Raw genomic sequence first — 13,820 nt, 5'->3', positions numbered from 1 at the left:
GTACAAGTTATTGGAAAAAGATGTAAATTTCACCAATTGCCAAGCGTAGTCATTTTATTGCAGCTAAAATTAGACGCCGTATTCACACTCGGTAACAGAAACGATCCGCCAATCCATTATAGTGATATACCCTAGGTGCTTCTGGAAACATTCACGCATTTCTACCTTGAAGACTTTAGGGAACGTGGAGCAAGAGAATATAATCGACTAACACAACGACTACTCACTGCTGTTGGGACGTCAATTATCAGGGCAGTGGAAAACCGAAGAAGGAAAAATATTATAAAATATTTTCATCAATAAAAGAAGCCAATTCTACTGTCAACTGTCACAAATCTACGCTGAGAAATGCTTTGTATTTGCTGGATGTCGAGAGGTTAAAGTTAGGGTCGGGCCAGGGTTATTTCCTCCCACCTGTTTTGTCTTTTTCATACCAGTTTAGTTTTGCTGATTATTACCCATCAGCTGATTCTCCCCAAGACATTGAATGCAAACCTCCACATCCTTTCTAACTGTTGTTCATGCAGAGTCTCAGGGCAGCACCACATACTTTGAGGAAAGTGCTACTTCTCAGACCGACTAATGTTTGAACTGACAGGTGAGAGAAGTATGACATCCCTTCCACACTTAGATAATGGCCATTTTTTCTGCTTTGGTCTCTGGATTTGGATTTTGTGATGTTCAGACAATTCAGAGTCTAGCTAAATAAAAGTTTAAAACATCTCTTACACCATGGCAACAACAGTTCATTCTGTTATGACAGACACTGGGCACCAATGGAGTGAGGTACACGTCACTGCCCAGTCTTGCTCACTACTATGTGCTAGTACACAGCCAGAACAAAGGCTATGTTCCATAGTGATTTTTGGATACTACCAAGAACAGAGATGAACATGACATAGAAAGCACCAGATGCCGTAGTAGATACTCCATACTCAATACCCTTATTAAGCACTAAGTACACGGTCATGCTGGAACAGGTTTCAAGTCAAGAAAAAAATGGAATGTTACCACAACCAAAGACACCATCCACAGTACAATCGTGTGCCTCCAACTTTATTCTAACAGTTTGGGGAAGAAACACATATGACTGGAAGAGTCAGGTATCCCAAAACTTTTGTTCATAACTTAATAGTAATTCTGCTGCTGAACTGAAATAGCAGCTGGTAGGCCTGAAGTTGGTTTTGAAATACAGACAACAGAACATTTTGCAGAAACTTTACTCTATAAAAAAAAAGCTCGTTTTGACACCAGATGCTGTACAGCTGCGTCACTCTCGATACGCTGTTGTGTTTGAGACTTTAACACCAGTTACACTAGTATAGGTAACTATTGTTTCAAAATTACTTTTGAATTAGTTTTTTTGGAATTAGCTTAAAATAAGAAGCTGTGCGACCTCTATCCAGCACTGTCAAACATGTAGAAGTGCGGAGCAACAAAACCAGACTCAAAACCCACTTACTCTTTAGGGTCTAAAACCTTCAATACAGAAGCCTGAAACTGCTTAGACTGATCTGTGAACTAGGTTTGTTCTGTCATTTCAGGAAAAAAAAAAGGATTTTTAGAGCTATTAGTGTGGCTCTGCTTAAGACTGACAGACCTGCAAGATTAGCACAAGCAGCGGTTTCTCACTTCTCACTCAGATACTCACTGCAGTTGTTCTCGTCGCTGCCATCGGGACAGTCACGGAAGCCGTTGCAGCGGAAGCGGCCGATGATGCAGTGGACACCGTTAGCGCAGCCAAAGAATGTGGGGGCACATTTCGACTTCACCTTTGCTGTAAAAGAGAATAAGATGAGAGGAAAGGTGAACATGGTAACGCAGAATCGCTCAGTAACCTCTATATGCAAAGACACTTCAAACACTGGTTTGTGATCTTCTGTGCCTTCACTCTGAGTCTCTAATCCTAAAAAAATAACCATTTAAAAAAACTGAAACAACTTTTTGTTTGAATTTTCATTCACTGTAAACTTTAAAGCAAAACACAGCAACACTTTTGCTTGTTCGTCAGGTTTAAAACACCGTCCTGTGATGTATTTATGAAAAACATGTTTTACATTCCATTCTTGGGCTTTTTAAAGTTTGCTCTCGACTAGTCAGCAATGTTACGAGTACCACAAGCTTCAGTTCAGGAGTTCTCGATGTGCAGAACTTAAATCAACTCTGGTTCCACTTTAAAGTTCTTGTACTGCCAAACAGATCCACAAAGAAATGACACAATATGGCAAACAAAATAATAAATTAAACGCCATCATCATCTGTGCTCAGTTAGGAGGTTGTCAAAAAAAAAAAAAGCTGTAAGGAATTTACAGTGCTTTTGTGCTGCCATGCGCCAATGAGATAAAAATGGGACCTCAGTCTGAGAATAAAAGTGGCTGGATTTATGACTTGGCTCCTGATTATGCAAGCAAAGCATATTGTCTCACCGAATTTGATCGGCTGCAGGTCGATAAGTAAGACAGATTTGTGTCAGTTTAGCGACTGGCAGATAAGTCTCCCATGAAGAAAGGAGTACACAGGGCATAGCAGGCAGCCACTAAAGATACCCACTGATATCGAGATCATCAAAGCAAATCGATTAAATGTCCACATACCTCCAGTTAATAAACCTGATTTCAATTATGCGCTGTTTTACTTCATTATGTAAATGCAACAGCAGATCCAATGAGCTCTTTTATATGCTTTACATTAAAAAATAAATAAATAAATAAAAAATCGAAATAGGAAAACGGCTGCTTGACAATTTCTTTAGCTTTGACGGAAGATTCAGTAAAATGAAGCATGTTATCCTCTGCTTTGGCAGCAAAAGTGTACCTAAGCTAGTCATTCCCATGAAAGTGCTGTATTAGACATGTGTGGACATATATTCTCTGTTCCTGTCTCTGCAGCCTTTGCGGTACACAAAGACATCATCCTGGAAGGTCTCAGGGAGACGGAAAAACAGTGGTAATGACAAATGGCCGAGTCAGCGGAAAGGTCAAATTGTGAGTTATACGCAATTCGCGTGCAGGGCCAAAAGAAAAAGAGTTTACCTCTCAAACAAATGCTACCTTTTCCCTCATTTCTCAGAAAGTACAAGGAAGAAAGAATGAGGGCAAAGGGGTGTCCACCACACAAATCTAAAAAAAGAGACAGATATTGAAATCCCCTTAGAGTGAATGCTTTTTTTAAATGGCACTCTCTAAACTAAAAAAAAAATAAAGGAAGACAGAGAAAAGACTAAACAAAGAAAACATAAGCATCTATAAGCCATTCCTTGGCTCATAAATGCAGTATGCAGTCAGTTTATCCAAATATTTGGAGATTTTTGTTTCCTTAGAAAATAGTGTACGCACTTTCAAATCACGTAATGTGGTTAAATGAAAATAAGTGGCTTGATGAAACAAAAGCAAAGTAAAAAAAAAAAAAAAAAAAAAAGAAAAAGAAAAAATAAAAAAACACCCCATATTTATGTCTGATTGTAAATGAGTAATATCACCAGGCACAAAAGGGATAAAGCAAAGTAATTTTCCCTGTCTTTCACTCCCTCCCTTTTCTTTGTGCTCTACTTCAAAATTAACAGCAGTGGTAATGACACACTGCGGCTGCTGTGCCCAAACCCTTTTTGTTTCTGCTTTAATACTTTTCTTTTCTTTTTTGCCCCTCGAACGAATCTGAAATTGAATTAAAGAGAAGCAGTAAAAGGTTGGAGGATGGGTCAGGCCTGAGCCAGTGCATAGCAACAATGTTACTGTTCGTGCTTTTTTCTTCTCTTTGTCAGCTTCATTCGGAGCCTCTGCATCAGCAGCCGGGTGTGCAGGCATTGAGTTGTGGCCATTCTCACGTCGACTCAAAACTAAAACTCTTGCTAATTTCAGAGGCCAAAAAAAATGTAAAAATAAAATAAAATAAAAAAGATCAATTCAATTGAAATCAGTTCTTAGCAATTTAATAACCTTAACACACCTTTAAAACACACAAGTGATCCTTTTAGACTTAAATTTGTTTACAGGTAGAATATTCATGGACATTATTATCCCTTGCTGAGGAATTTCAGACCACACACCCTCCTGCCTCATCTCCACTACCCCTTTTGTTTAACTCTTTTCATTCCGGGCCAAATCTTCCTTCCTCCTCTCCATCTGCTGATCTGAGGGGTTGTTTACAGAAACTCCAGCCTCTGTATCCAGATTTAGTTACAGTTTATCCTCTGTGCTAATGGATACAGGGTTATAGTGCAGGCACACTAAATCCATATGGTACACCCAAGCCGAGACAAAAACTGTGGAGAGAAACACACACACACACACACACACACACACACACACACACACACACACACACACACACACACACACACACACACACACACACACACACACACACACACACACACACACACACACACACACACACACACTCTAAAAATCATACAAAGCTGCTACAGATTCAACAATCCCACTACCATGCCTCTGCCGAATTCCCTATCCATTCTGATTGGTCAGAAAGTGTTATATAATTTTCTATAGCAGACGCCATGGTCATAGTGTCATCTGTAATGCAAATCAGTTACATTAATACACTCATTCTAATACTATTGTTTTTATAGCAACAGCTTATACACTGACATCTATGGTGAAGCTCCTTATAACCAAATGCACATAACTGCAACCCGACACCAACCTTTCAGCTTCAGTCACTTGCTGTGCAATGCATTTTAATAACCATTCCATAGAAATACTACAAGCAGTTCTTTTTGAAATATCCCATTAATGACAATCACCACCCATTGGTTTAATTTGTCCATTAATTGCCAATACCAGCGTTCCCTGTTTTATTCTTTATATAATATTTTACATTTTTGTGCAAAATTAAATTGCTACAGTCTGGAAAGTGCAGACTACAGCCACACAACATTACACAGTATAAGTCCACGGGGTATTTAGAATTTTGACATGTCTGAAGAAAATGACTACATTTGAGTTACATTTATGACATTATCCAGAACGAATTATAATTATCTTACAATAATGAGCAGTTGAGGGTTAAAGGCTTTGCTCAAGAGCACAGCAGTGGCAGCTATATATATATATATATATATACACACACACACACATATACATACATATATACACACACACACACACAGTAATCCCCCACTTTACTGCGGTTCGAATCTAGTGCCCTGGTTGATCACGGAATTGCATTTGCCACATAACTAATTTATTTGGCTGATTTTTCCGGTCTCTCGCAGATATCACGATAGGCCGTTTATCACGGTTTATCGTTGATAAACAGGGGATTACTGTGTGTGTGTATATATATATAGTCCTGTTAATAGCTGTCCTGCATCTAAAAATATAAATAGAATGTACCTTTAAAAATTTAAATTACAAACAGCTTTAAAAATACACTACATGCATATCACACATGCTAAAGATAAAAAAACTTGTACCACTCCAGTAACAAGCAAGTGTATTATTAAGTGCCCTTTTTCCCAGACTGTAACATTCTTTATCACATGAGAACTGCACATCACATATTAACATCCTTTAATTTTTACCCCTGTGCCTTAGTGCTTTAGTACTTTTGTCCAGAGAATAAGTGATCCACCTACTGTAAGAATTCTTTGATTTTACCCGTTAAAATAAATCTGAAAAACTCTTACTCAGCATGCATAAGCAAATCCCTGTGGCATTCACACACACTTGTTTGCCTTGTCAAGGTCTCTCTTTGAGATCAGTCACATAGTCCATACAGATTTCCTAAAGCAATTCTGTATTTTTCAGCCCATACATGCTCCACTATAATACAGATCAACAGTTGAGCTTAATTTTCAGCTCATATCTCTGGTGTAAACAGAAGAGCAGGAAGATGATGAAGAACATTAGGTGCTGCATACAGCTGAATCAGTTATCATGCCTGTGTAAGTGATTTGTCAGATATTGTATTATGTGTCAACCTTGATCATTTTAATGCAGATTTCCCAGTGTGCATCTCAAAACAGCGAATGCACCATGTTGCAATTGGGCAGTTAAGTGTAATGTAATGATTGGAAACTGATAATCATTTAATACTTTATAAAATACTAAAAAAAAACTACAAACAAATTTCAAGTCTAACATTACAGTCAACTGCATTGAGAGTACATATTGTTTTAGAAGCTTTGCAGGAGCATGATGCACACAGGGAAAATAAACCTATAATGAAACTATAAAATGTTTTGACTTCTTACTAAATTTTTATGGAGGAACAAATATTTTTAATTAAAATGTCTCAACATGCAGCAACTTTCGCATTATTATTATGCCTGCATTCAGCACAAGAATGTATCATGAGAGGTTGTGTGATATTAGAATGCTGCTACACTGACAAGGTAACATCATCCTGCACTTCCAGTTCTTCTGGATGGTCCCATGCTACATGCACTTTCTAAACATGGTTTATCCAAAGATCCATCTTTGATTTAGTGGGGAATCTTACCTGCATACTGTAGATAGCAGCTGTAATGCTTGATTCTTTTTATAGATTGGAATATATAATAACATCCCATATTGTGGATATTTAATATATTTATTATAGGATATTATGTTTTTGCTTAAAACACCAACAGAACTGTGTTGAAGTGAGAGCACATAGGCGTCGGCCAGAATGATTACGCATGCACCATAAAGACACATGGATCTCATCTGACTGAATGGAAGAGAAGATGTTACGTAATTCTGTGCCAGGTGTCTGTTAAACGAAATGAATTTGTGAGGCGTAGAAAAAAAACCTGACTGTTAGAAAACACAAGGACAACTTTTGCTTCTCGCACTTCTTTCCATGCGCACCTGCAACACCACAGAATGAATCTCATATCGCTGATGGAGCTCTGAATGACAGCAACACTAAGTTCCAAAAATAAAAACGGGGTACAATGCAGTATGCACTGGCAGCACATCTCTGCAGCATGAACATGGAAAATGAAAGCACTTCAAAAAACTGGCAGCAGTAGAGAAGGTAGAGAAGATCTTCAATCATTATCATTATAACACAGATTAATATTTAGAGTAGCTTTAGAGAAGAAAGTCAATTAAGTTCTTAATAAATATGGTCTCATGTTTCCATTTGTATTATATTTTTTTGGGGAAAAAAGATGATATAAGTTACAGCTGTTGTCATGTACACGTCTCATTAAGGCTGGTTAACGGTGTATTTGCAGACGAATCTGCAGGATTAATTTCCTATTCAATTATTTGTCTTTAGCAGCTCTATTGCTTGCAGTACTGAACATCCTTTCAGCACACTTAGTGCTGTTTGACTTTTCAGTATACTGTTGAAATGTGATTAAGAGCAATGATTTATAATTCCACTATCCGGTGTCACCTAGTAGAACTTTGAGCCTCTCCATGTTTCTTTATCAGGTCATCCACTGTGGCCTCTGGGTTGCTAGATAGGGTGTAACTCTATAGTTCTTTTCCTGGAAAGCTGTGTTAGGTACTGTAAGAAGCACAAGAAATAAAACTGCACAGTCCTGCACCGTGTTGGGAATGGTGCTTCTAGCTCATGCGATTACTGCAGGAATGAGAAGATAGTGGGGGATGGGAGTGGAAAAAGATGAAGGAGATAAGAGGGTTTTCTGACCTTGGGAAAGCACTCCTATAGACAGGAATCAATAGTTAATGGCGTCTATGTGAAAGCCATGAAGGCATTAGGGACCATAGGCGGGTGGGCAGAGAGAGTGGTCCAAGCAATCCCTGCTTGCTTGACCTTGGTCTCGATCTGGATTACAATAACTTTCCAGCGCAAAATCACCTTTTACAACTTTGTTTTGCTCGCTGTTAGAAAACATTGGGATTCATCAGAGGCATTGTGAGCCGTCGGCAACAGCGATCTCCTTTTCCTATTCAGTCTATTCGAACAGTATCAATCACACAGGCCCCTGTAGAACAAGTTTGTTTAAGTAGCAGGCTTTAGCGGATCTGTGCAGATGGATATCCTCAGCAGAATTAAGCAGCAGGGGTGTTGAAAGAGAAAGATGAAATATTCAACGCCGCTTTTCATGCCTATCAATAGGTTTATTTCCAGTGAGAGCTTGACACAATTAGGGGGACTCTTATTTTATTCTATTCTTTATATATATATATATACACTTTGCTGTGCTTGGGCTGCTGTGGAAAGAGGAGTGGTCTGAAAGCTGTGGGGAAACAGGAAGAAGGAGAGACAGAACCTGGTCGATATTCCATCTTTGCTCTTTAGTATTAATTATACCAACCCATTGATCAGCCATCCATTAAGAGTCTTGCCCTGTGACAGCACTCTTCTGGAAAGGATTTCCACTAGACTTTGGAGCCTGGATGGTGGGATTTGCTCATTCGACCTCAAGAGCATTAGTAAAGTCGGGTATCTGATATCAGACGTGAAGGCGTCACATGTTCCAGTTCATCCAACTGATGTGCGGCGAGTTCTTTTAAATCCGTATCTTCAAGGACATTGTTTTGTGCATCAAAACACTGTCATGCTGGAACATACTTTAGCAACTTAGCTCCAGTAAAGGGACATTTAAATACAGAAAAACATTTTAGACGACTGCCTGCATATAACCTTTTGGCAAGATTTTGGGGAAAGCACCTCTATTCATTTTCTTATTTATTTGAGCAGAATCAAGTTTGACCTAAATGCACAGAGGTTTGAAGGCACATTGGTCCTTTTAAGACATATTTCACAAAAACATCCATGTCTTTCCAAAATTAAACCAGTCTATTTGGGCTTTTTTGGGTTTTGTACCAAATATTATAAACAGTCGGCCCTCACCAGATTAAAACCAAATTTGGTAAAGATCTCAAAAGATCCAAGATGCAAAAGAACTTCTGAACTATTCAAGAGCGTTGCCAAGTGCTCAATAAATGTTGAATAAGGCGTAATCATTCATTCCAACAGATTCTTCTCATAGCACTACCAACTGACAACAGATGCCCTTATATAACAAACATTCTAATACTACTTCTAAAGGAATCCAATCTGATTTGCTCAGACTGCTGTGACACTATCCATATCAATGGTAAGGTGATAACAGGGTGGCGTACAGTAAAGCCATGGTACATCATGGATTGTTACACAAATCTCATAATTAAACAGCCGCCATGTTCTGAGCACACGCCATTGGTGACTAATCGGCACAGCAGCACCAGTTGCTTGTGTACAAGTATTTTTACACTTCATCAGACTTAAAGCAGACTTTGTCAGCATGATGTCAAGATATTTGCGATACCCAGACATTCCTGCACATGTGGTGCTTAGGCCCATTGCAGTTATATTTCTAAATGATAATCATCTTCTTCATATACAAATGTGTACAGGATGTAAACAATGCAGGGGAAAATCATGGTCAGGAATTCAACAATGAAAAACATGCTTGAGCTATGTTGTTCCAGGAATTAACGGTGATTCCTTCGCCTTGTTTATCCTTGCAGTACTACACTCCAGACGGTGTAAGTTAATGGCCCATCGAGATCTGAAAAATCCCTTTGCAATATAATGCTCATTACGATGCCTCTATTCAACAAACAAGTGCACATGGCTGATAATGAAAAAACAACAACCACAAAGACTTGTCTATATGCTTGTGCAGCTGCTGAACAATTAACAGCATTTCTGGAAGGCCGTGTTTACACTGTAATCCTAAGTGCTCGATTTCTATTTACTGCTCAGAAACAGGTTCTATACAGTACAGTTATTTACGTTATCATAACATAATATGGGTATTCCTAAAAATAATAAAAATCATGCTTGGAACAAATGTAGAGATACAAATGAGGGAGATCAATAATACAAATAAAAAGTAGTTTTGTTGAAAATGTATGTGATTTGTGTTGAAATTGCTGCCCCACAAATTCAAATTTAAATATTTTAAAATGTGTGATTAAAATAAATACAAAATTGAAAGTAAAATGTATTAAAATAATTTAAAATGTGTGCTAATAAGTATTGCGCTAGTTAGCTGATTACCCACATTAATACAGTCTAATCGAAACAAAAATAAGGCTAATAATATTTTAATGTGGCACACTTTTTAACTTGACAGAGTGTAACCAGGTCACAATTCAGCAATGAGACATGTTAGATGTTCTGTCCTCATACTGTATCTCGCATAAAATATGTCTTTCAAGTCTGCCTAGCACCTGTGTCCTTGCATTGCTTTGTGAAGAAATTCTTCCTGTGTTGCTTCAGTGGTTACACATACGTGTTCATGACTTCATCCTTCCACGCTAATTAATCAACGTAGGAGGCTCGTGTGATGTAGCGAATTAATTTTCTTTACATTATACAACCCTGCAACAATATCCTGTGACATTTACTCTTATTATAATAGAACACCGGAGCCATTAACCTTTAAGCGTTTTTTCCCAGGAGCGTCATAATTTGACACCAGATTACGCCTGTTTATCGCTTGAAACAAACACAAGAAGGACAGTCACCAAGAAAACAGGAGATGAGTTGATCAACATATGAACCTGCAATGTTTAGCACAGGTAATATTATCTGACACCATTTTGAAGCCTCCACCCACAGCTGGATTTGACTCAGCTCATGAGGTGTTTTTGGTCTTTCTGTCAGTGGAAATGTTGAATAGTTAATTAATATGAAATAAACTCCATACAGTGAAAAAGAAATCAGGAGGACTAGACAACACAGGATTTCAGATCTCATGACAGACAGATAAGGTTACATAAATTCTGCTTCCTCTGTCAGTGATTTCAGCACGAAATTACGACCAAAGTAAACAAATCAGCAATAATTGACTTCTCATTCACAAAATTGCTTTTTAAACGTTCTGTTTGAACTGTTTCTCCTGTGCAGTGCCGGCAAAGTTTAATGAATGAGCACCTCAATTGCTGTGTTTTAATGCTGTTAATTTGTTTTTAATTACTGTACCAGTACTTTGTTTAAAATTGCCTTGAAATGTGTTTTAGTTTAACCTGCAGGATTCCCAATGAAAAGCCAGCTCGAGTGAGGAAGTTCATTTCTATGGTAACAAATAATGACTATAATTATTCTGCTGGGTAAGAAGGGTAGAAAAGGAAAAATTTTTACCTGCACTCTTTACTAACATATTCATGCTAGCAAGGTGTGCGAGTACAACCTCCTTTTCAAATAGTATTAGCAGAGGTGTCATGGAAAACGTTTACAGATTCAGTAGACAGTTTCAGAAGAATACAAGTCTGTTCCTTTTGACAAAATAAACATTGCATCTTGTTCCTTGAACTTAATTATAATATGCAATTAAACCTATTCTTTACTACGCTCTAAACCTACTGTTTTTGAGCCAAAAAAGGAAACAATAAATAAAAAGTACAACATATATAAATACATTTAAATACACCACAAATACACCACAAGCTGCATTAGCACAACAAAAAACTCCACTTCATTCCACACATTCCACACTGTGGTGTCTAAAAGAGCCCTAACCCCGTCCAAATTAATGACACCAAATGCTGAAGAATGGGGCTTATAAGTAATAAAGACATTTTCTTTATTCTACTGCATTAATTAGACTAGGTTTGACAGTTATGCCATTTGGCAGATGCCCTTCCCCACAGCAACTTACAATTATATCATTTATGCAAACAAGCAGTTGAGGGTTAAAGGCCTTAAAGTGTGAAAGTGGCAGCTTGGTGTTGCTGGGATTTGAACTTATGCCCTTCTGATCAGAAATCCAACATCTTAACCGCTGAACTACCCCATCCTGTGGTATCTTAGGAAATAGAAGTGGTACAACACTGAACACACACAAACACACAACTGTGCACACACACAGTTACCCTCCTCCACATGTCTCTGAGAAGACATGATGCATTTAGGAGGTGATCATTTCACTAGTCACATGTGCAGCATTATAGGCTTAAGGCTAACCTTAGCCATGGCTTTGATGACTCTCATTAAAGTGAGCACCTGAGGAAAAAAGTCATGTGTAATTTATAAATGATGAATGCACAAGTTTTACAATTAATGAATCCGTGTTGAGATGGATGAAAGCCGTGAGCAGAAGTGGCTGCTTGTAAAGCGAAGGTGGTAAGGTTTTAAGTGTGTGTTAGCTTTGTGTTGTTTGTCCAGCTTAAAGATCCGGGAATACTGGAGGTAGACCCTCTGAGAAGTTAGATAAAGCACCCGAATCGTTTCTCTCCGGAGGATTTAACAAATTCCTCCCCTGTCCACCGCAAGTCATTCTGACCTGATGACCCTTTATTATCCTGGTGTTACCAGTGTCAGCATTCCTGTGAGTATGTCTTAATCCTCACCAAGTCTTACAAAAGACCTCACACACGCTGCTAAATAAACGCTGCGTGGAATTTAAAGCATAGCAAATGCCAAACACTGCTATTAATATTTAGCATAAAGAATTCAGAAGCAGGATCTAATTAAAGGTGACCTTTGAAGTAGTTCATCATTATAAACCGTGATTAAACACAACCTGTTAAAAAAAAAAAAAAGATGGAGAAATGTCGGTGGATGTGTATCGCTCTGTGAGCGATTGGTTTGAGCTGCAGCTTCACACAGATCTGAAATTTATGATTGGGTGAGCTGATGCCCAAAAATGAAGACACCCCAAAAATGCTATTTTATGTATACAGTTCTGTACTGTATTAACATTTTACTTCATTTTATAATTAATAATAACTCTTTTATTAATACATTTTATTATTTCAACATCTTCATCCTCTTCTTCTTATTCTTTTAGCTTCTCCCATTAGGGAGAACAGCGGATCATCCGTCTCCATACCCCTCTGTCCTCCACATTTTTCTCTTTTAACCCAACTATCTGCATATCTTCCTTCACCACATCCATAAACCTCCTCCTTGGTCTTCCTCTTTTCCTCCTTCCTGATGGCTCCATCCTCAGCATTCCCATACTGATATACCCCATGTCCCTCCTCTGCACATGTCCAAACCATCTCAATCTCACCTCCCTCACCTTGTCTGCAAAACGACCTACATGCACTGTCCCTCTAATAAACTCATTTTTAATCCTGTCCATCATTGCACTTCCAACAAAAACCTTAACATCTTCAGCTCTGCTACCTCCAGCTCCACCTCCTGTCTTTTACTCAATGCCACTGTCTCTAAACCATACAATATCGCAGGTCTCACCACAGTCCTATAAACTTCATTATTTCAACATAAAACTCCATAAAAACAATTCCCTATAAGTTTTTTGGTCGTGTTATCCGCAGGAAAATCAGCCAAACAAAATAATTATGTGGCAAATGCAATTCCGCGATAAACTGGGGCATGAGATTCGAACCGCGATAAAGCGGGGGATTACTGTAGATGAAATGTATTTCTACTAGATGAAATGTATTTCTACAGAAATTTCTGGAGGGGAGTGGTGGCTCCAGCGGTTAAGGCGCTGGGTTGCCGATCGGAAGGTCTGGGGTTCAAGCCCCGGTATCGCCAAGCTGCCACTCTTGGGCTCTTGAGCAAGGCCCTTAACCCTCTATGCTCCGGGGGTCCCTTACGAGGGAAATATCAAGGTCCGTAAGGTCGGAGTGACGTGGGGCCGCCTTCCCGTGGGCGCACCACCTGCAGGAGGGACCGTAAGGGACGGTGCTATGAGGATTGGGCAGCAGTCGGAGGCCGACCCGAATTACGGATAAGCGGGAGAAAATGAATGAAATGTATTTCTCACTTTAGTATTTACTGCTCAAAGTTTATGGCAATCTGACTGCAGGAAATATACCCATATCAATCAGGAAACAACGAAATCTTTGTTTGCAAGGCTGAGCCATAATTTTCCATTCTTTTTTTCTTCTACTCAGGAAGTCAGGCTGCTGAAAGTCGAGTGTAGGTCAGGCTTC

At 38.7% G+C, this 13,820-nt stretch overlaps 1 protein-coding gene across 2 annotated transcripts in view; it reads right to left on the bottom strand.

Annotated features, from left to right (window-relative positions):
* Positions 1-13,820, bottom strand: part of ldlrad3 (low density lipoprotein receptor class A domain containing 3) — an 83,626-nt gene that overhangs the window by 34,165 nt on the left and 35,641 nt on the right. For both annotated transcript variants that reach the window (XM_083547589.1, XM_083547588.1), the window contains exon 3: positions 1,652-1,777. In XM_083547589.1, the coding sequence (XP_083403715.1) occupies positions 1,652-1,777 (126 nt within the window). The remainder of the gene's footprint in view (positions 1-1,651; positions 1,778-13,820) is intronic.

The sequence above is a fragment of the Silurus aristotelis genome (assembly GCF_946808225.1).
Source record: "Silurus aristotelis genome assembly, chromosome: 7".
In the NCBI taxonomy this organism is placed as follows: domain Eukaryota; kingdom Metazoa; phylum Chordata; class Actinopteri; order Siluriformes; family Siluridae; genus Silurus; species Silurus aristotelis.
The sequence above is the reverse complement of the archived record's forward strand: the minus strand, read 5'-3'. Positions and strand labels throughout refer to the sequence as shown.